The following is a 24,333-nucleotide window of genomic DNA, read 5'->3' on the forward strand; positions in this document are numbered from 1 at the left end:
TCTTAATGTATTCTTTCTTTAGCATATAACCTTAGGCATCTAGAATATACATAAATATACTCAAAACTCTTACTTTTCCCATGGGCCAAAAGATGATAATCTTTTATTCATGCTGAAGACTCTGTGCACATTTATAACACTCATGCTAGAAGTTGTTTGGGGGAAAGCCCAGATAAAATTAAGTCATCTTTCAAATTTGAAATTAATTCCAATTTCAGCCTTTCAAGACATATGTCCAACAAAAGACCCAAACGCTTTCATCATCTGCATCTTTAAATAGTATTTGAAGTACCGCATGCCAAGGCAACAAAATCTTTGAGTTTAAGATTCTAATCTAGAACTTTTTATATCAGTAGGTCCTTGTAGTGGCATAAACATTAGACTATTGTTGAAGTTCAGAGGCCCATTAACTCTTACAGCCAGAGCTTTCCCATGCGAAAGATGGAAAGAATATCATATGATTGTTGCCTACTTCAAAGACCCACGTGCAAACACCAATAAAGCTGTTCTGATTCCCTCAGGGACACAAAAATATCCCATCCTTTTTGTACTTGGAATCTTCAGGGAAGCAAACAAAATTCTCTTTGATGGACCATTTGTTTATTCTTTCCTTAAAGGAAGCTTTCTTTCACAGAATCAAAGCTAACCTATAAATACAATCTTCTGGTCCCTTTCTGTATGAGGCTTGAAATAGGGGAGATCATTTTCCTTGGCATGGGTAGGATCTGAGCTCAAAGAAAGAGACCTGTGTTCACTTTTTAAAATCAAATTATGTTTCAGTCTGTTCTTGAGCTGTCCTTTTGCTATCTTACATTTGGTAAGGATAAATTCAACATTCAGTTTCTGTTCATGGCAAAATAGTGCTTCATTTCCATAGTTTTTATTTGAGCTTTACTTTCTGCACAAACAAGTATGTGGTTTAATATTCATCTACCTGTTGCCTTTACTAATTCCAATCCACTATCTCCTTCCCTGTTTCTCTTGTCCTGGTCATTGTTCGTCTCTGCCAGATTGTGAGTAAGGAGTGTTGGGCCTTAAAACTATGCTCACTAATAATAACCCTGTTCAGAGCTGGGTCTGGGCCTTGGGAGCAATGCTTTACCTTAGCACAGATTCCCCTTATTTTAGTATTTCTCTATACATTTTAAGCATCATGCTCCTTTTCTTTTCAATAATTGATTGTATTCATGATTTCTGCCACTGGATTGAAATGGATCTTTTTAGGCAAGGAATGGTAGATTTTGAAAGACTTCAAATTCCCTAAATAAATTTCTAATTGGCATGAACTGCCATTCACCTTCACTTGGTAAGCAAATATGTCACTCTCTACTGTGACTCAAAGAAAATGAGAGGTATTAAAACAAAGCAAGCCTTTTAAATGTCACTGAATTGGCATAAAGTTCAGCAACATTTAAAGTTGGCATCCCAAATGAAATTTAGTGGAAGCTACTGTTGGTACCGCACAGAACACTAGCCTTGACTCTTCTCCTCTCCGAGTATGAGACCTGGCATGGTTAACCACGGGCCACCTGGCATCAGACAAAGCCAAAAGTAAAGGGAGGAGTGCTAATTATAGACTGTAAATTGTCTGCTCTTTTTGTGACTGAATTTTCTTCAGGATGATGACCCTGGAGCCATAAAATCTTGGCACCATACTTTTGCAATAAAAAGTGTTTTGCTTTTCTCTTATATAGTGAAGTAGTTTATGATCTTAAAATAGATTTGGTGAAAAGGTAACAGCTTTCTATTATTTTTTCTCATTCATTACAACAAGGTCACAGGAAAATACTGAGACAAACCTGCATCAGTGTTTTTACTAATTTGGTTTTGCCTTACATTATATAGAAGAGGACTTTCAAATATATAAATTGCTATTTCCTAAATCTTTCTTTTTCTTAGTGATTAATTGAGATTGTTAAATGTAAGCATATGGCTCAACCTTGCCAAAGGTATGCTTGGGCCAAAACCTACTTATTCTTTCTGGGCTTCTCTTATTCTTTCAAATTCCAGTTTACCAAAGGTAAAATGCGGTAAGATAGTGTCTTTCCCCCGGGACTTGGCATTTAGCTAGATTAGGATTCCAAGGCAAATTAAATGCTTCATGGCCTGGGAGCTTAATTCTGTTCTTGTTAATTAACTAGTCAGTGGATTGATTACAGAAATTTAGTTTTACCAGGAAAAAAAAAAAAAAAAACCTTGGTTTTTCATACTTTATAGTAAATGCACTTTAGAAAAAATGACATACTACCAAACTCAATCTGAATGCTAATCTCCTGCAATATCTACATTTCTGTATAATGAATGTCAAGGTTAAGGCTGCTCCACATTGGTGCATTAAGTACATTGTATGATTTGAAGAACAACACAAGCTCTCTCACTGGTCTGTAAGTCCCTTCAACCAACCTTCTGTGATCCCACCTAGTGCATTTAGATTTACATTATAACCTCTACCTGCCTGATACCTTGAGTTGTAGCATAAATATGTTGTTTCCTGAAAAGTAATTTGAAGTATCAGGAGAATATAAGCTTCTTATTTTAATGAATTGGTTCTTGTCAGTGAATAACCTTAGTGGATAGTAGAGAACAAGAGGAAAGACATCAACACCCAAGCTGTAGATTGTGGTAAACCAACAAGTTTACTCTCACTATGACATATGGGACACTAATCTATCGATTGGTAAGGAAGATGATAGAAGGTGAATAATGTCCAAAAAATTCAGCAAGGAGGTTGGTAATGAGACTGGACTACTAAAGGAACTAAAATATACATATATGTTGGAGCTAACTATTATATTAGCCCCTTTTCCCAAAGAACATTTCTTTTTCATTCATTCAACAAATATTTGTTGAATGTCAACTATGTGCCAGAAAGTATTCTAGGCACTGAAGATTCAGCAGTGACATGGTGTGAATTCCATGTTAGAAGTATCACTCTGGTTTCCATGAGAAGAAAAAAACATCAGGGAAATAAAGTTGAAAGCAGAGGAGTGAGTCAGGAAAGTATTTCAATAGTCCAGGAGAGAAAACGATAATGGATTGAAGTAAGACAGTAGTTGTGGATTTAGTGAGAAATGATAGGAGTCAGGATACAGTCTGAAGGTAGAGCCAACAGAGTTTGCTGATGGATGGGAAGAGGGATGTGGGAGATGCCTGAGCAATGGAGAAAGAGAAGTGACATTTACAAAGATGAAAATAGTACGAGAGTTTTTTTGGAAATAATCAAGATCTCTGTTTTGAGATGAGTGCGTGATATGGAGTGGACAGTTAAAACACAGGAGTCAGAAATTTGGGAGAGAGGGCTGTCTAGAAACATGAAGTTGGGAATGATTGGCAAGTGGATGATATTCAAAGTCGAGTGTCTGCATGTGATCAACTAGGGAATGAATTTAGAAAGAAGAAAAATTCTAAATCATCGGAGCACTCCAAAAACCTAGAATTTGAGAAGAGAAATAGGAGCTCGAAAAGCAGATGGAAAAAGACTGGTGGGATAGGATGAGAACCTCGAGAGCTGAAATTTCTGCAAGCTAGTGAAAAAAAGGTTTCAAGAAGGAGGGAGAGCTCAACTTGTCTAATGAAACAAAAACAGAGCAAGATGAGAAATCGGACTTGACTATTGATTTGGCTACAGAAAGTCAGAGAGAGGCTGACTTTGATGACAGCAGCTTCATACCACCTATGAAAGCTTGTACCATGGTTTTCTCAGAGTGAGACATGAACTGATAGAAGCAGGGAAAACAAAACTTCCAAGAAATTTTCAGTAAAAGAAAACAGAGATCTGAGGCAGAAGCTGGAAAGGGACGTTTGAACAGGTAAAGTGTTTGCTGTTTGTTGGTTGGGTTTCTTTAGAGGCAAAGGAGCAATGGGCTAGAGGTAGAGAAACAAGAATAACTATCCTGCCTCTAATAGGGCCAGTGTAGAAGAAAACAGTCACCAAGTGGGAAGTTTGTGTGGAAAACAGTGTTCTCAGGGACAGGCTGGGGTTGGGAGGGGTGGAACTAAGACCCTGAAGACGATGGACATAATTACAGGAAAAAGACTCTAGGAAGTCTGAGCTTCTTTTGTTGAGTATGGTCCACAAGAGTATAAAGGATGTTGATATTATGACATTATTTTCCTTATTTTGTCACTTCCAGGCTGTCTTTAATGTTTACTCTATTATATTTTACAGCTTAAATAAATTTGGGCAGAAATAGTAGAGACAGAAATATGATATACAATGTGATACAGCAAGGGTCCCAGATGGCACTGAGAATTTAGAATATGTTTGTATTTAGATTGGGAGTGGGGGGATCCCTGGGTGGTGCAGTGGTTTAGCGCCTGCCTTTGGCCCAGGGCGCGATCCTGGAGACCTGGGATCGAATCCCACGTCGGGCTCCCGGTGCATGGAGCCTGCTTCTCCCTCTGCCTATGTCTCTGCCTTTCTCTCTCTCTGTGACTATCATAAATAAATAAATAAAAATTAAAAAAAAAAAAAGATTGGGAGTGGGAAAGAGTCTGAAGGAGACTGAGCTCCTCATGGATGTGTAGTGGCACAGATGTGTAGTGTTCTAACAAGTAGAGGCTTAAGGGTGCAAGGCAGCTACCGTTAAGGAAGAAAGAACATCACACATATTTTTTCTCTTGTCTGTCCACCTTTTCTAAGTATGAGGAGGATGAGACAAGAGGTTGGAAAGTAGACCTTTAATAATCAAGATAGTATAAGAATATAAAGTTTAATATTTCCAATGACTATGACTCATTTTCTTTTACTGCTAGTAATTATCCATTTGAATTTTCCATGTTTATTCTATCTTTTAAAACTTTACTTTTTAAAATACGAAAAAGGAATTATACTTAGACCTGAGACTTACTGAATTACTTACAAGTATTTATTTCATATTTCTTTGGCTCTTCAACTCAGCTTCTCTACTTGTTTCCATTTCTCACTTCAAATAGAGTGAGTTGAATCGTATAAAGCTGTTCACTGGCTTGGATCCGTGGATATATGGACAAAGATTAAAAAAAATAGATTACTCACAAATAGAACAGCAATTTAAGGGCAAAGAATTTAGCATCTAGAAAAAAAATCAGCGCCAGTTTTCCTACTGGAATCTTCTCAAGACTTCATGTATGCTTCGTTTCTCTCAGTTTTATTATGTATAATTTGAGGAAAACTTGATTGTCCCTGGGTGCATGAATATCTCTATAGTCACTTACATCACTTAAAATCCTCAGATTACCTTTTATTTCTGATAGTCCAGTATAATATAATGTAATTTTTTTCTCTTCCAGTTACTAGGGTGTCTGTTGAAAAAACATGATAAATTGATGTGTATTTCTCTTAAAGCAAAGGTTAATGTTGAATGTTAATAAATTGTCTTTTTACCCAGACATGTAGTTAGTTCCCAGTAGCATCATAATGCTATTGGAAAACATAACCACACATCAGTACCTTGGGTTCATCTCCTCTGTGCCACCAAATGGAATTGCAACTTGCATACTTCAGATAAATGACCACTTGCTGCTGAACCAGATTATTAATATTTTCTGATTGGGATAAATAGCAAAGCCACCTCATGTTTAAAAATCCTAAGCAATATCAAAGTAAGAAGGAAGGTGAGGCCAGATAACAATTTTTCTATTTCTCCCAAATCTTAGGGAACTGCTAGTAACAACAGACCCTACAAAGAGGAAATTGGCATGTCAGCTTCAACTTTTTAAAAAAAGGAATACCAACTCAGGCAAAAATCCTTGAAAAAGATAGCCAAAGATCAAGATAACTCAAAGGCTCCTAACCTTACCTCCCCTCAGAGAAAAGTTATAAACAAAGGAAAAAGACAAACAGACCACACCCTAAGAAACTCATCTAAAATAAACCTCCAGTCAATTTGTAGGAAACCAGGAAAGGCTATGCGAAAAACCCAGACAAATGACCACGGGAACACTCAAAAATTTTACTTGCAGTCATCTACAATGTAGTTTTATTAAGTATTCCCTTAATAAGGCAAACATCTATCAGAGGCTGTCATAATGACCTTATTATAGGGGAAAGTTCAAGATAAAAGGTAATTAATTAACAAAGCAAAAGAAAAGGGGAGGAGGGCAGGGGGTGGGGGTGAATGGGTGACGGGCACTGAGGGGGGCACTTGATGGAATGAGCACTGGGTGTTATTCTGTATGTTGGCAAATTGAACACCAATAAAAAATAAATTTATTATTTTTAAAAAAGCAAAAGAAAAAGTAAGTATGAGAAAATCTGAAAAGAAGTTAAAGTCTGGTGGGTGAGCAAAGGATTATGAGTAGGACACGAGGATGCAAAGATCTCTGAGTAAGATATCTCTCTGCTCTATCCCACTCCCTAGAAACTCCAGGAATAGAACACATAAATAAATAAATTCCCCCTCTCTGAATTATAGGGGGGCAAAATAGAGCTTGAAGAGAAAAGATGGAAATACAAAAAATATAGACTTGGTCCTGATATTCTGTTGAAGCCAAAGTTCAGGGCTGCATTCTACATTAGAAAAAGATAGGAAGCTTGAACCTTTCTGCCAGAAAACATAGATAGGAGCCCCAAATTGGCATAGGCAGTTACAAGAAGAGGAACAAACATTCACTTTATATCAAAGCTGAAGGAATATATTAAAAAAACTGTTGTGTTATAAATGAGTAACAAAAAAATACATGGCAGAGCCTCAATTTTAAAAACATCAGCACACACACAAAAGAGACAGTAAAATTAAAGAAACATATTATTTAAAGGATGAATATAGAGCCTCATAAGGAAGTAATCATAGCCAAAAAAAAGAACTTTCCCTACAAGCGCCTTCTACAATAGAAGAATATAAAAAACAACAGGAATTCAATGAGAGACTTCAAAGATGAGATGAAGAAACAAAAGAATTCGGAAGACTGTAGAACTGAGAAAACCAACTAAAGACCAAAATAATACCCACAGGGAAATAAAAGCATTGCAAATAGCAGTAAAGCACACTAAAGCAAGTTGAATTCTTAAGAGTACAGAAAAAAAATTTTATAGGAAAAAATGCAAGTTAGCACTGAGAATGGTGGTATAGGAAGAATGGATTCCCCATAAGAAAGAAGCTACATAGGTATATAGAACAGATGTTAGGAAAGCAAAACAATAGAAAACCACTAAGATAAATACAGACGGTGACTGCATAATGATAAAAGTCTAAATTCACTAAGAAGATATAACAATTTGCAAAATATGCAAATCAAAAGTTGGGTGAGCTATGGGAAAATTTGAAAAATTCATGATCATAGTGAACATTTTCAACATGCTTCTCTCAGTTATCATTTATATGTATAACAATATAATAGAGTGACTCAGTCAGTTAAGCATCTGACTCTTAATTTGAGTTCAGGTCATGATCTCAGGGTCATGAGATCGGGCCTGGTGTCAGGCTCCATGCTTAATGCAGCGTCTGCTTGGGATTCTCTCTTCCTCTCCCTCTGCCCCGCCCCCCTGCTCACACTTTCTCTCTAAATAAATAAATAAATAAAATCTTTTTTTAAAAAATGTATAATAGTATAATATAGTATAATACAATACAATACAAAAAATTTTAATATATACTATCAACCATATTCTGTAACCACAGTGCAATTAATCAGCATCAAAAACATAAATGAAAACTCCCATATACTTGGAAAATTTTTAAAAATTGGGTCTAAATATGTTATGGGTGAAAAAAATGTTCACAGATATTTAAAAATACTCTGGGATAGAGCAGCCCAGGTGGCTTGGCGGTTTAGCACCTGCCTTCAGCCCAGGGCATGATCCTGAAGTCCTGGGATCGAGTCCCTCATCGGGCTCCTTGCAGGGAGCCTGCTTCTCTTCCCTCTGCCTGTGTCTCTGCCTCTTTCTTTCTGTGTCTCTCATGAATAAATAAATAAAATCTTAAAAAAATACTTTGGGATAAACAATGATGGAAATGTTATATATCAAAACTCATTTGATTAAAAAAAGTAGTATTAAAAAGACTTCACTTTTTAATGAAGTAATTACATTAGAATGATTATATTAGAAATAAGAAAGGCCAGAAATTCATGAATAGTTATCTAACTTAAGAATGGCTAGTGATGGGGATCCCCGGATGGCTCAGCGGTTTAGCGCTTGCCTTTGGCCCAGGGCATGATCCTGGAGTCCCAGGATCAAGTCCCACGTTGGGCTCCTGGCATGGAGCCTGCTTCTCCCTTCTACTGTGTCTCTGCCTCTCTCTCCCTCTCTCTCTCTCTCTCTATGTCTATCATAAACAAAAAAATAAATCTTTAAAAAAAAAAAGAATGGCTAGTGATGGAGGATGTTACAAATAATAAATTTGGACCATGACCAGTTACAAATATTAACAAAAGGCTCATTAAGGGCAGCCTGGGTGGCTCAGTGGCTCAGCGGTTTAGCGCCACCTTCACCCCAGGGCATGATCCTGGAGACCTGGGATCGAGTCCTGCATCAGGCTCCCTGCATGGAGCCTGTCTCTCCCTCTGCCTGTGTCTCTGCTTCTCTCTCGCTCGCTCTCTCTGTTGTCTCATGAATAAATAAATAAAATCTTTTTTAAAAAAGGCTCATTAAAAGCTGCAAAATGAATGACAACTATGTGTAGTAGTCCTTCCTTAAAAAAAGAGGAGAGAAATCCTGTTTTTTCCTATATAACTTCCACCTAGTAATTTATGTAGGAATTTATATAGGATAAATTCTTTGCTGATAACATCATAATTTATTCTACAGCTTACAAAATACCGAGGTGTAGAAATGAACTAACCCAAAGTAGAAATGAACATTACCCAGAAAGAAATGCAGAAACAGATGAAATTTGAGACTTTCCCTTCAAAGAGAGAATAAGTGAGTTTTCATTTGAGCAAAGGATAGTTGGGGTGCCTGGGTGGCTCAGTGGGTTAGGTGTCTGACTTTTGATTTTGGCTCAGGTCACAATCTCATGATCATGAAGGGGGCCCTGCCTCAGGCTCAGTGCTCAGCAAAGTGAGCTTGAGATCCTTTCTCCCCCTGCCTTCGTCCCTCCCCCCATTCTCATGCACTCGCATGCTCTCTCTCTCAAAATAAACAAACAAACAAAAAAAGATAGTTGAATTACATTAAGCATGTTGTTCTTGCTTTAAAAAAAAATTATTTACTTGAGGGAGAGAGAGCAAGAACGTGAGTGGGGGGAGGGGTAGAAGCAGACTCCTCATTGATGAGGGAGCCCAATGTGGGGCTCAATCCCAGGATCCCAGGATCATGACCTGAGCCAAAGGCAGATGCTTAGCCAACTGAGGGACCCAGGCACGCCTATTGCTCTTGCTTTTATTGTTCCTGTTCTTGTTTTAAAAGTTTGAATGGATGCTAAGTAGCAGAAAGTGAGCTTAGTTGACTTATTTAACACCCATTTTAAATCACTTCTAGTTTGCCTTCCTAGTTCTCTAAAGACTGGAAAGCTAAAGATTATATTTCCTAGATTCCCCGTCCATCTGGGCTTCAAGGAAGTGATCCGTGCTCTGTATCTATATAAGATTTGGGCTTAGTATTAGCAAGAAAAAAGGCAACAACACATAGAAGAGGAAGAAGCTGGTTCTTCTTTAGCAGGGGTGATGGTTAATTTATGTGCCAACTTGGCTAGGCTATGCAGCCCAGTGTTTAGTCAAACAGCAGTCTAAATGTTGCCCTGAAGATATTTTTCAGAAGTGAGTAAGATTTATAATCAATAGCCTTTGAGTGAAACAGATAACTTTCCGTAATGTGGCTGAGCTTCATCCAGTCAACCGAAGGCCTAAACATCATAGACCAAGGTTTCTCATGAAAGAAGCAATTTGCCATCAAGACTGCAACATAGAGACTCACCTTGCAGATTCTGGATTAATACTGTAACATTAAATCCTACCTGAATTTCTAGACTGCTGACCTACTGGACATAGATTTTAGAATTATCAGCTCCTACAATCCCACAATTACATGAGCCAATTCTGTTAATTAAACTGAGAGACGGTGACAGAGACAGGGAAACAGGTCATGGCAGATGGGGTCTTTTGTCTAGAACAGTCCAAGGTGTGCATAAGTGGGTGGGTATTTTGATCCTTACATTTCAGCCACACCCAACTAACAGGCTCCAGACTCTTTTGCATATATTTCCTCTTTCTGGAACGCCCATCACCTCTCACCTGTCCATGTCAGCTGAGGAACTCCATCTCACACTCAACTATAACTTTCTCTAGAATAATTCCTTGAAACTCTAACCAGTGAAACACTCTCTCCTGAGTGTGCACAGAGTACTTTTTTTCATGTTTTTCTTTTGAGATGTATCTTATTGCAATCATTATTTTACATACTTAATCCATTCTTCTCTTGCCATACACACTAGAGTATGAGTTTGTAAAGGACAGAGAATGCATGCTGGTGTGTGTGTGTGTGTGTGTGTGTGTGTGTGTATGTGTTTAATCTAAAGTTTTACTTGGAATATAATAGTTTCTTGACATTTTGTTGAATTAATGAGTGACTGAGTGATTTAATTTATGTAGCAGCAACTATTTTCACCCATCCCGATTTCTCTTAATCTGGGCATTCTTACAGACTCCATGGCAACAAAGTGCTTAAATAACCTCAGAGGATATTATTCACTCCCAGTAACCCTCACAAGCAGAAAGGGTCATATGGAAAAGCTTTCAGAGAAAAAACAGAGGTAAATAACTTACTAAATCCATGTTGCTTATGTTAATCAAATGCTCACAGAAATACATAAAAGAGGGGATCCATGGGTGGTTCAGTGGTTTAGCATCTGCCTTTGGCCCAGGGCGTGATCCTGGAGTCCGGGGATCAAGTCCCACATCAGGCTCCCTGCATGGAGCCTGCTTCTCCTTTTGCCTGTGTCTCTGCCTCTCTCTCTCTCTCTCTCTGTCTCTCATGAATAAAATAATTTATTTAAAAAATATACATCCCCTTTAAAAAAAAAAGAAATACATAAAAGAATAGTATTACTTGTAAATAGTCACGCATTAGACTCCCATCAGCTTTCTTCTGCTTATTTCTGACTAGTTGCCAAGATCAAAGCTTTGGAATCAAGTGAACTTGAACTCAAAAACATACTTCCTTCACAAACTAAGCTGCAGAGATCTTGGGACACTCACCTGATCTCTCCAAATTTCATTTCTCTCATCTAAGAAACACAACATATACATCTCTGCCTCAACAAAACATCACTAGAGTTACATGTGTGTGAAATAATTACCATAATATCTGGCACATAACAAGCACTGAATAATTGTTAACCATAGAGATTATGATTATTGTAGTGTATAAATCACAGAAGAATTTATAGAGATTAATGCTTGTGAAGAGAGAGTTTTATAGCCCATTGATACATCTTTAAAACACATATGTGTATTATTTCATTGTGAAAACTACATCCATATCTTTATTACCTTAAAATAATAGGTAACACAAGGTCAAAGGGTAATGCCTTTATCATATACTGACTTCATACTTAATAATTATTTCTTCTCTGAGGACAGAGGTGTACTACTTCATTAGGTCTTATAATACTTTTCATTGGTTGGTGAATAATCTTATGCTCCCCCTTTACTAACAAATCCATCTACAATATTTCATAGTCACATGCTAACCAATAGGTATAGAAAGGTAATGATTATTTCTGGAAGAAAAAGAACCAAGAAAAGCAAAGCTCCCCAGGCTTTGATCCATAAAAGTGTCTTTGACATACAATATTTTGTAAACAATGAGCCAGGCTATCTTTCTGCTGAGATGGTCTAGGCACAGTCTTCCCTAAAGGTAAGAATAGAAAAATGATTGATGATATTGTTTTCAGCTGCATAGTTTGTTAATAAAATTAGACATCTCAATAATACCTCAGTCTCCTCACCATCAAAGAGCACTCTCATAAAGGCATTTGCCATGCTTTTAATTTTAAACTAAAGTAGGAGTTAACATGATTACTATGTTTGCAGTATCTACTTTATCATTTCTATTTAAAGTAAGTAAAGTTAAAAGAGCATACTGAAAGGAATTACGGCACAAAACATGAAGGCATCCTTCAGTTGGTTTGGAAATTCAGAAGCTTCCTGGATGAAATCTGAAACTGGCTCCAAGCTGATGAGGAAGGAACAAAGAGACAGACCACTCCACACAGGTAGGTGGCAGGTTTAATAAGCAAGGGCACTTGATTCAAGGCTTGTCTCAGGCAGCTGCAAGATGGATAGATTTCCACACCTGCCCTCCAGAATCCTAAAACTGCAGAGAAGTTAGGTTCAGTCATTTATTCAGTCCAGATGGTCTCAACAACACATTGCTTTCACAAGACTGCATCCTTGAAAACGGGCTCCCATGGTGGGAACAGTGAGCAGTCCATACATTCCTAGGGTATAAGGTATAGGGTATAGGCGAGGGTATAGGAGACTCATTGCTGAATCAAGCTCACAAGTCAACCAGAGGTCTCATCTCCTTGACGAACTCCTCCAACACCTTCCCTCTAAGAAGCAAATAAACACAACTAATTACTCTGAAAGGAGAGATTTTTATTAATAACTTGAGCAAATTAAAAGCAAACCGAACTCAGGTAACCACTACATCAAAGAAATGACACTTTTTTATTTCTGCTCATTTACAAGGCATTAACCTAGGGTGCTCATGGCTATTGATCGGCATATTTGTCCTCCTTTCATCCTTTTTCTCTATCTCCAATTCAGTTACAGTTCAGTTTTAAAACATATATTTCATTTGGATGGAACATAAAGTAGGGGTGGTAATCTAATTGGTATGTCTTTGCAACTATGCAGATTATCTGGGAGGAAGATAAGGCAGCAAGAATAATGAAGACCTTTTATTCAGTACCTATTAAATAGGAAGAGTTGTAATTATATTTTCTCATGAGATAGGTGTTATAAAACCCATTTTACAGACGATATGAAGTCAACTGCCCAAGTTTACATATGTAATATATAGCAGAGCTAGGAATCAAAGCCAAACAGATCTGGTTCTAAATCTCAAGCCCATACCATGTATGTCATTTAATGAATCCATTGTACCCAGTGATTGACACTTCTGAGAATTACCTTTCAATTCTGAGAAATTAAAATGTATAATAAGTTGAGGCAGACAAAAATATATTTCAAGACTTAACATAAGCCAAATAATCCAAACGTGCAAGGTCTGCTGAATGGATACAAAGGCAAGAAGTAGGGGATCCCTGGGTGGTTCAGTGGTTTAGCGCCTGCTGTCGGCCCAGGGCGTGATCCTGGAGCCCCGGGATCGAGTCCCACATAGGGCTCCCCGCATGGAGCCTGCTTCTCCTTCTGCTGTGTCTCTGCCTCTCTCTCTCTCTCTCCCTCTCCCTCTCTCTCTCTCTCTCTCTCTGTCTTTCATGAATAAATAAAGTCTGTAAAAAAACAAACAAACAAACAAACAAAGGCAAGAAGTACATTGACAACCCCATACATGGGCAATAAAAGTACAGATCTATTTAGTGCACTTATGTTAAAAACTTTCTTTCTCTGAATATTTATCATTACTCAGAAAATGATTATCTCTAATGTCAGTACTGGCTAATAGGTCCACTATCATTCAATAAATATTGACAATGCAGAACATGCTGACTATGGGGCTAAGCTCTGAAGACTCATTAGAGGACAAAACCAGACGTTGTACCTGTTCTCAAAAAGCTTAGAGAGAGCCCAGTAAAGGTGACAGATCTAAAGTTATAATTATAGTTAGTGTCATTAGAGAGAGTTGCACAGTGCTATGAGAGTGGGTGAGTGGTCATGATCATGGGTGCTAGGTTGGAATTTGAAGGGAGAATAAAAGTTTATTGGATGACAAGGAGACAGAAGAGCTTTCCTGATGGGAAAAGAGCAAGTTCAAAGGTCCAGAGAGAGAGAGGTAGCTTGGTAGGTGTGAAGGACTCAGTGAGATGGGATGAGTTGAAAGGGGAGGTAAGCCAGGCCACTCAGGGCCTTTGACCTATATTTAATAATTTATTTTTAATCCTAAAAACAATTTCAAAAACACTGGAGGATTTTAAGAGGGAGAATGGCATAACTGAATCTGCATTTCAGAAAGACAGCTCAGCTGGAGTTTGCACAAGGAATCGGAGAAGAAAGCCATTCTATTTAACACTCTTTCCTAGGCAGTAGGTCATGGTAGCTGCTACTAAGGCAGTGGTGGGAGTAGGAGAAAATATTTAAGAAATGTTTAGTAGGTATTTAAGAAGTGCTGGAGTAGATGTGGAGGTAAGAAAGCAGAAAGTATCAAGATGAACTCATATTAGTTTTTGGCCTGAGAGCTGAGTGAAGGATGCTCCTTCTAAGATCGGAACAGAAGAGGATTGTTTGGGGAATTAAACTATTAGTCTTTGGTGTTCAGATTGAGACTTAAATGAGAGGTTGAGTGGGCCCCATGGACATATGAATCCTCATCTCAAAGGAAAGGCATAGTGAGCCATGATTTCTTGGAAAAAGGATGCAAAGCTAGAAATTTGACATTTTTACATGTTTCTTGGAAACAAGGCCTTTAAGTCAAGAACATTCATTCATGTATCTGATGTAAAACTAATTTGATTGTTTTCAAGTTAGTTTCATCAATGACCCTTTGGGGATGAATTTGGTTCAGGTCCCATGTCTTTCCACTCAGTCACCTCTAGGCCTTAATAATAAACTCTCTCCTTAGTGTCCATGTTAACTTACCTTATAAATAGCTCAACTCTCTTTGTTCTAAAAAGATGGCTGAAGGCATGCCTGGGTGGCTCAGCGGTTGGGTGTCTGCCTTTGGCTCAGGGCATGATCCCGGGGTCCTCGGATCTAGTCCCATAGCAGGCTCCCTATGAGAAGCCTGCTTCTCCCTCTCCCTATGTCTCTGCCTCTCTCTGTGTGTCTCTTGTGAATAAATAAATAAAATCTTTAAAAAAAAAGTTGGCTGAAGAATGTAGAGGTACTAACAAGACACAAAATAATTTCTCTAAATTAGAGAGTAATTATTCAAATTATGGTTAAAGAAGACTTTGAAGTTTAGGTACCAATCATCAAATATCATGTTTCTCTCTCTTACTTCAGGAATGTTGGGATAACTTTTTTTTTTTTTTTTTTTTTTTTTTATTGGTGTTCAATTTACTAACATACAGAATAATACCCAGTGCCCGTCACCCATTCACGGAATGTTGGGATAACTTAAGGTCTTATAGTTATCACCAATTTAAAATGTTATTACCTGTATATAATTCATGCCATTTTCAAATGATTGGGCTGTATGACACTCTTTTACCAGTAATCCTTTGAATATCTATTTTGCAACTTGCCAATTGCTTGTCATATATATGAGTATATAACGTATATATGTGTATATGTTAAATATACATACATCATGTTGATAGGATTACGCATTATTACAACTAGCTAAAATTAAATTTTAAGATATTTAATTTGGAAATGTTGTCTCCCATCTACACTGATGTTTTAAAGTACACCCTACCATTTTCTCTATTATTTAAATGGAGTAAATGTTGGGTAGGAAAAAATGGAAAATTTTCTCTTAGATAGTCCTCTAGAGGAAGGAAAAGGCAATTCAGAGAGATCTATAAAATATGATTGAATAATTTTGCTTTATCTGGAGTTTTCACTAACCATAAAAGCCTCAGAAGAAAGGCAGTTTCGACATTTGGGTTATCTTAAGAAAAATGGATTTTTTAAAAATCCTAAGTATCATCCATAAAATAGGATGATCCTTCCACAAAGCTCTAGGGTAAAGGGGGATTAGACACAAACCATGTTCTCTATTAATCATACATTTTCTTAGGTCTCATCTTGTACTCATTTTTATCACCATAAAGCATTCTGTACACACTTGTAAGCTGACAACCCCTGAGATATTCCACGAATTCAAATCAACACCAAGAATTGTCTAAAAACAGGGAAAATTTGCTTCAAAGGCTACTATCTAAACATGTCAGTTTAAAAAAAAAAGATTTTATTTATTTATTCATAAGAGACAGAGAGAGAGAGAGAGACAGAGACAGAGACAGAGACAAAGACAGAGGGAGAAGCAGGCAACCTATGGGAAACCTGATGTGGGACTCAATCCCAGGACCCCGGGATCACACCCTGAGCCAAAGGCAGACGCTCAACCCCTGAGCCATTCAGGAGCCCCTAAACATGTCACTTTAAGGAAATTCCAGGCATTTCCATTACCCTTTATCAGGTGCTACAGTGGATAAGAGCCTCCTCCCAGCTCCTCCCCCCTTCACCTTCTGCTAGGTTCTCACAACTACCAATCGCTCTTTTAATATTTTTTAATTCATTTACTACTTAGTTAACCCTTTAATATTTCTAGCGAATCTTTTCTTTGTACCTACGATGAGTTGGCCACACATGAGATTTTGATACTAAAATAGTGAAAAAAGACATGCTCCTTCAAGCATCAACTAGAAAGAGAAAGTGATAATGAACAAACAACTGCAAATACTGTGCGAACCCCCCTCTGTGAGGTATGCACAGGCTCTGGCTAGACCAGAAAGTGGCCCCCTCTGCATGGGGGGGCCCAGCGTGGCTGACCGTTGAAGGATGAGTTCACTTCGCACCAATTTTAAGCCAGGGAAGAAAAATGAGGAGATTTTCATTTACAGCAGATCAGTCTGGCAGCAGTGCGGAAGATGACAAGAGCAGAGAAAGACGGGAGGGAGCTCCGCCAGGAGATAAACAACCCCGTGAAATCACAACTAGCATAACAAGAAAGGAAATACTAATTTTAGCTGAAAACATCTTAACAGAACAGGCTGTTTAATATGTTAATCTAGTCAACTGAAGAAGCAGGATCTGTATCTTAATGCCTTGGCAGATGCTGGCATTCATCCCTCCTCCTGAAGTACTACATTGTGGAGACTCCTGGCAGGGAGCAGAGGAGGGAAAAAAGGAAAACAGGCAAACTCAAGTGACAAGGCATTTGGGCCTCACATCTTTCAACTCCAGGGCCATCTCCCGGATGAATGGGCTTACTCAGCCTGGCAAATGTGCAGCCAGGCAGGCAGCACACACAGCTCATCAGGCCCCCCTCAGAGGCTGCCATCCAAATCCAAAACACCTGTGGCATCGCAACCAACCTGAATTCCAAATCAGTCCTTTGTAAAGGGGAGAGTAGCTGTTTGTGATAAATACCTTTGTGCAGATTCACACACTGCAGAAAACGAGCTTCTTTTTTTCCCCCCTTGCCAGCTCAAGAAACACCACCGTGTTCAGACAGCTGTGGGCTACAATGGGGAAATATCGAGGCTTTCAAAGCAGCAAATTTCTGCATTCACATCACAGTGACAATCCCATAAGGGATGCTGAATAGGGCAGAATGATCTAGAAAGTTTTCACATGCACATTTCATCTCTCTTCAGTTGATTTTTAACTCCAAATATACCAGGTTATTTGGGGATGGTGGTAGTGGTGGGGGTGATCTGTGTGGTAATGAGTCCCCCTGTTTGTTGTAATAGGAGAGTCGGGTGTTTCAGAAAGACTGAAGGGTATAATGGGAAGAGTACCAGCTTGGGGAGTTGTGTGAACTTTGATTGAACCCTACTGCTACACTTCATCTTTCCAGAAATTAGGGTGATTTCTGTAGTGTCCATTTCCTCAGGTGTAAATTGAGAGCAATCTACCTTTTAAGGTTGATATCCGGGCTGAATGCTACAGCAGATATAAAGGCATACAATAGGGACTCAATAAACTCTGCTTTTCTTTCTGCTACAGATTTTAAGTGACAGAAACAATCCACCTTTATTTTCAGAATTGTGATTTCATGTCTTTTTTTTTTTTTTTTTTTTAGCCTCTCCCATTTTGTACTTGCATAGCTAAAGGTTTGCACTGATTGGCTCCTTGCACATCCCCTCATCTGTACTCTATGACACAAACCTACCCACACCTCTGAATAACCGGTGTTCCCATGACACATCTCACACTCTGTTCTTTTGCTCTTGCTGTTCCATAGGCCTGGAAAGCCCTTTCTACAATCTTCACTTAGTAAGTCTTGCTCATTCTTTGCAGAACTCAAATTTCACCTTCTCAGGGAAATCTCCCACCTCAGGCTGAATTCATCACTGCTGGCTCTGCTCCCACAGCACTTAGACTCAATCGCTCTGCTTAACACATCGTGAAGTTCTGGATGTTTCTTTCTCTCTCACTAGCTAGTGAGATGTTAGAGGTGAGGCATCCTGTCTTGCTCACATGGCACCAAATCTAGAGTATGGTAAAGGCCAAAAAACTGAGGGTCAAATTGTTTTTAAAAAGTTCGTGCGTGGAGCGCCTGGCCAGCTCAGCTAACAGAACAGGCAACTCTTGATCTCAGGATTGTGAGTTCAAGCCGCACGTTGGGTGTAGAGAAGTAGTCTAAGTATAGAAATTTCTAAGTATAGAAATCTTTAAAAAAATAAAAATAAAAAGTTCATGCTAACATATAAAGCCACCATACCACACCACATTTATTGACCCTTCTTTCTAGCTTGGCTTTTCAATTATGGAGAACATTAACAATATACTTTTCTATTTACATAATATTTCTTTAATTTCCCTTAAGAAAAAAATAGAATTTAAGTAGTTCAACTTAAATGCATTCTATAAACTATGCACTGATTAGTGCTATACAGCATTCTGTCCTTCAGAGATTTTCTATAATAATGTTGTGCTGGATCAGTTATTAAGACAGTGTCTTATAACTTAAGTTATAAGACACTTATAAACAATTTTGTCATTATGGCTGAGGGTTTTTTTTTTCCATTTCCAAAAGCTCTATTTCAATTTCTGTAGTACTGTAGGGAACATGATTTCTTTTACAATTACTTATTAAGTAGGAAATAATTAATTAATTATAATTGTTCCAATTATAAATCTTAGCCAAGTAATCTATATTGATTATAGAAAAGAGACAAGCAAAATGAAGGGATACTAGATTACTGGTCTGAAGATTTCATTATGTGTGTTTCTAGACACTTTCAATGGAAAATTAACATAAATTTTCAAAAATGGGATTATGATGTACATGTTATTCTATAATAAGCTTTTGTCAATAATATACCATGAATACATGCATTACATGTACAAACATACATTATAGGGATTTACAAAAATGTAGTTAGTCAATCTCCTATTATTGAAATTTTAGGTTATTTTTTATTTTTTTCTGTCATAAAAAGTGCTGCAATGAATGGCTATATATATATATATATATATATATGTATAATATTTGTTGTAATTTATTTGAGCTATACCAGAATTTCATTTCCACTGCAATTTTCATGATGACCCTGATTTTTAATACATGAACTGCTGTTAATTATAAGAAGCTTTTATGCTGAGTGAAATAGGTCAATCTGAGAAGGAAAATCATCATATCACTCATATGTGGAATATAAGAAATACAGAAAGGGATTATAAGGGAAAGGAGGGGAACTGAGTGGGAAAAATTAGAGAGGGAGACAAACCATGAGAGACTTCTGACTCTGGGAAACAAAGGGTTGCAGAAGGGGAGGTGGGTGAGGGATGGGGTAACTGGGTGATGGGCACTAAGTAGGGCACTTGATGGGACGAGTACTGGGTGTTATACTATATGTTGGCAAATTGAATTTAAATTTAAAAAATTAAAAATAAACAAAATAAAATGTCAAGCATTTACATACAGCTCTTAAGCCCCCTCCCTCCCTGTTTTTTTTACTTTTTTGTTTTTTGTTTTTTTACTTATAATTAAAAACCATTGCCAGTTACAAATGTTATAATTAACTTTGACAATGTATTTTTCAAACATCTAGTTTCAATCTGGTCTTTAGTATCACATGGGTTATAATAATTATTAACACAATGGTAACCTAGAAATTCATTCATTTTTCTCATTTCAAATGCACAGGGCTTACTCAGAATGTTTTATCTAATTTTTTTTCTGTTTCTGTAGATTAATCTTTAATTTTTACATTATAAATACAAATTATTAGTAGTTTCCAAATACCTGTCTGATTAAAATTCCTGTAGGAAATATAATCTTGTAATTGTAACTCTGAAATTGTTGAGGCTCTAACTTCCCTTCCTATAATCATTCTTACTTGTGATTCTTAATAACGCAAGGTTTCTTGGGAACATGATTGTATTAGAACTGACTTTATTCCTAGACATGAATCTACTGAGTAAAGACTAAGCTAATGTTAATACTTTCAATACATAATAATGATTTATGTCTAAGGCTGCTCTGAGAACCCAGAAGGACCTGTGAGGGAAGGGTAGCATCTTGAGTCAGCAAACAAAATATTGCAGAAAGGAAGCACAAAAGTGGGAAACCAGTCATTTGCAATTATGAAAGGGAAGGAAATAGTTCTCAGAGAAAAGATAAAATTGTGGGAAAAAATTGTAATGATTTTAATAGTCCAAATCATTGCTAATTGTTTTCTCTAAGACAGTAGTTTGTCTAATCATTTGCTGTATTTTAATTTGGTCCCATGTTGAATCATCTCAATATTATATTCTAAGAAACCTCATTTTGGTGACATAATTTTCAGAGAAGGTATTTTCAAGAAAATCTGAAATGTATCTTAAATAAGGATAATTAAAGCAATGAAGGTAGTCTACAGAGGATTCCTGGGTTTTTTTTCCAGAATAAGTGAAATGAACTGTTGGTTGCACAAAGTTTCTGATTTGCATTTACCTGGCATTACACTTTAGCAAAATTCCATCTGAGATGTCAAGTTGAGTAGTATATAAAATCCCAAACTGACACTCATTTGCACAATATGACAGAGATGAGTGCAATAATAGAAGGTATGGAAAATTTTGGGGTCCTCCTTTTTAATACCTGGGACTAGCTGACATGTTTTTAAAAACAAACAAAACAAACTCTACCTCTGAGACTAATAATACACCATATGTTAATTAATCTAATATTAATTTTTAAGGAAAAGCTAGAACACAATATCTGGTACCTCTATGGATTTTATGGTGCTGTTGACTTCTTCGGTATCACTATGATGAAATAATATGTCTAAGAAACCTAACATAGGGCCTGGTACAATTTGGTGATAATGTTGTCCTATACTTAACTCTCTCTTCCTACGCTCTAGGAGATCACAGTTACAAGCGCATCAGCATATCTAGACATATATGTTGGGGTTCTTGGAGAGCCCATGAATTATCAGTAAAGTCTCTGTTCTCCACCTGAGTTCTGAGCCATTGGAGAAACAAACTTGACAATCTAACAGTTGGAGGTAACGGCGTCAGTTTTATTACTGATAATGTTGTTTGGAGAATACCTTAGACTGCATGCAAGACTTCCTCCGCCAGTTTGACAGCTGTGGATGACAAGCTCATGCCCCCGCAGGCAGAGCCTGCTGATGAAAACCCTCCTTGGCAAAATTTGAGTCAGGCTCCCCATAGCCCCCTTTCAATGAGGTCTCCTGACCTCAATGAGGCCTGCATTGCTGTCTAAGCAAGAATTCTGTTAAGTCAGTTTAGAGAGACTCAGACCGGATTCTTCATCCTTCACCATCCAACAGGTGATCGATGACCCCCCAGCCTGCCTTCACAAGACTCTACAGGAGTCTCTGACTCCTGTGTCTGCACACAGTGTCTGACTAACAGACACTACCAGATTCAGCAAGAATGCTCCCTGCCCTTATTGTCTCCTCTCAGAAATGTTCCATCTACTGACTCCCTTCACCTGCCTCTTGGCTAGACACCTTCATTTGTTCTTGTTGTATTCAGAGTTGAGCCTGAGCACTCTCTCCTATTATGAAAGTCTCGACACCTATCACAACTGTCCTGAATAAAGTCTCTCTTATTATTTTAACAGGTATCGGAATGATTTTTTTTTCTTTAACAGTGCCCTGCACAATTTCCAGAGTGGCAGGGAAAGAAGATAAGAACATAATCTCTCCACAGTTGGGCAGAACCCAAAAAGAGAGCCAGGAGCAATGATAATGTGCATGCATGCCTAATTCTTGCTGTGATGCACATTGAGATTCATGAGTCTTCTTTCTTCTGTCCCACTTTCAATATCCCATGAGGACAAACAGTGAACATGTGCTTCAAATTTAGGGGTCCGGGTAAATTCACTAAAGATTTATGGATGTGCCCACCATTAAGAAGAGTGAAAAATGGTTATAGAACATAATCCTTATCATCTAGGAAATTTTCAAGGAAGCAGCTGGCATAAATTAAACCATACTTATTTAACTTAAAATCAACTTGGTAAGCACCTACTTTCTGTGCTGAGAACAGCACTTTAAGATGATTCAGAAGTATGAGCGTTGGTCCCCAGGGTCAAAGAGTTTAAGCTCTACAGTTGGATGCTCCTGTGTCTAGAATTCAGACCTCAAGGAGCCTCAAACCTTGGTGATAACACCACGGATCTGAAAGTAAGTAAAGTGAGGCTTCAGGTGACAGATTAATGGTTAAATCAAGAAATGCCATGCCTGCTGGTTCTACAGTCTGTTTGTATGTATTCTTACAGAAGCTGTTGGTCATGGGGAAGATGTGACTGGGGTTCACCCACGAGCTGGACCCCAGCGATCAGAGGCTCTTCACTCCCTCCCTTGTCCTTGGAATGTGTGTTCCACTTGCCTTCTTTGCTCCCAGAGGCTGGCCCAAGGACATAGCTTTGAGTTAATGATGTCATGTTGAGACCATCCAGACAGGATACATGACTGAATCCAGTTAAGGCCTCTATATACACTTCTAAGATTCTGCTGGGACAGTGTAGAGATCTACTCACCTTGTGGCTGCCCAAGACAAGCCTTGTTTGTAAGTTCCATTGCTTGGTTTAATAAGTGACCCGCATGGTCTCACTGTGCCCTCCGTGTATGGGGGCTGGCCCCAGAGTAAACCCAGGAAGCTCCTGAAGAGCTTGTGGACCAATACATGCCCTGAAATGTAAGTCAGCACTGACCTCTCCTCCCTCACCCCCACATCAGGTCCATCAGAAAATCCTTTACTCATCCCTCCAAAGTCAAACCTGAATCTGTCTACTTTTCAGCACTTCTGCTGCCAGGGCTATTCTGTGGCACCTCTACCTGGACCTTTTAATCCACTTGTTTCAGGGACTTTCTCCCTTACCTGTCTAACCTAGGCAGCCAGAGATCTTAAAATATGTGTAACATCTTCTTACTTTCCTGGTCACTATTTCCATGTACACTTAGGAAAAATCTAAATCTATAAAATAGCCAAAGAGACCTTATTATATCCGGCCCTATCAACTCCACATCACTCCCTCACTCACAGCTCCCCTGCTACATAGCTTCTCTTCATTCCATAAATGTGCCAAGATCTTTTGCACACTGGGGGTTTAGTACATGCTCTTCCCTGTGGCTGAGATGCTCTTCCCACATTTTTTTCTGGCAAAAATTTATTTATTCTTCAGGTTTCAACTCATATGTCCCTTCTCTCCACAGGCATTCCTTGACACATCATTTTAAATCAGTTATCTTTGTACCTACTCCCTCACATCCCTCCTCTATTTTTTCTTCTTGGAGCTTATTTAGTCTGAATTTGTATTTTTATTTATGTGATTTTGGTTTAGCATCTAGACTATAAGTATGCTAGCCCAAAAGTACTATGAGATTAATGTCTGCTCTACTATTTTCCTAAGTAACATAATACTGAAATACAGTGATTAATAAACACTAACTGAATAAATGATTGATTAAATCTTAGGAGCAGAGGTTTAAATGGGAAATAGAGGTCTTTTTTGATGCTTATGCCTCAAATAATAACAATTGATAACAGTCTTGGGGTAATTTATAGCAGGGAAAAACAAATGTTTCTGATCCTAAACCACCAGAAGGCGGCTAAATTATTTTGATACAAATGTTTAATTAAGGAAGTATGTAACATCTTTTGTAAACTCTTAAAAATTAAAGTCTTTAAAAATTCGTATATCAAAATAGCGATTTCACTTATTTTATAAAGTTAGTTAAGTCAAATAATTTTGTGTTTAATTAATACTGGATTAATTATTTTGGAAGTGAACATTTATATATATGAAACAATCCATATGTTATAAAATGTACATTACAAACATTATGATCCAATGGAAACAAGAAAGTAAAAAGATCATTTTGAAGAGATTTACCTAGGGAAACTCCTTGAGTAGATTAGTATAGGTAGAGAGGGCATAACAAATGGCTTCTAGGGGCACCTGCATGGCTCAGTGGTTGAGCATCTGCCTTTGGCTCAGGTCATGATCCCAGGGTCCTGGGATGGAGTCCCACATCAGGCTCCCTGCAGGAGGAGGGACTGCAGGCTCCCTGCATAGCCCTCTGTCTATGTCTCTGGCCCTCTCCCTGTGTGTCTTTCATGAATAAATAAATAAAATCTTTTAAAAAATAGTTT

The 24,333-nt window shown here is 37.9% G+C and overlaps 1 protein-coding gene across 26 annotated transcripts in view; it reads right to left on the reverse strand.

The window, feature by feature from the left end:
* The window catches only part of LOC144318534 (uncharacterized), a 49,851-nt gene that overhangs the window by 5,794 nt on the left and 19,724 nt on the right, over positions 1-24,333 (reverse strand). For 5 of the 26 annotated variants that reach the window (XR_013384527.1, XR_013384523.1, XR_013384525.1 and 2 more), the window contains 2 exons: positions 12,003-12,235; positions 4,863-4,967 (listed from right to left, as the gene is read on the reverse strand). The exons of 4 other annotated variants lie outside the window; for them this stretch is intronic. Coding sequence is in view for 3 of the 22 variants with exons in the window: in XM_077905564.1 (XP_077761690.1) it covers positions 4,906-4,967; positions 12,003-12,094 (154 nt within the window). In the remaining 19 variants the exon portion in view is untranslated. 17 more of the 26 variants (XR_013384530.1, XR_013384536.1, XR_013384533.1 and 14 more) reach the window with 8 other exon arrangements.

This window comes from Canis aureus, chromosome 8 (assembly GCF_053574225.1).
Source record: "Canis aureus isolate CA01 chromosome 8, VMU_Caureus_v.1.0, whole genome shotgun sequence".
Classification (NCBI taxonomy): Eukaryota; Metazoa; Chordata; class Mammalia; order Carnivora; family Canidae; genus Canis; species Canis aureus.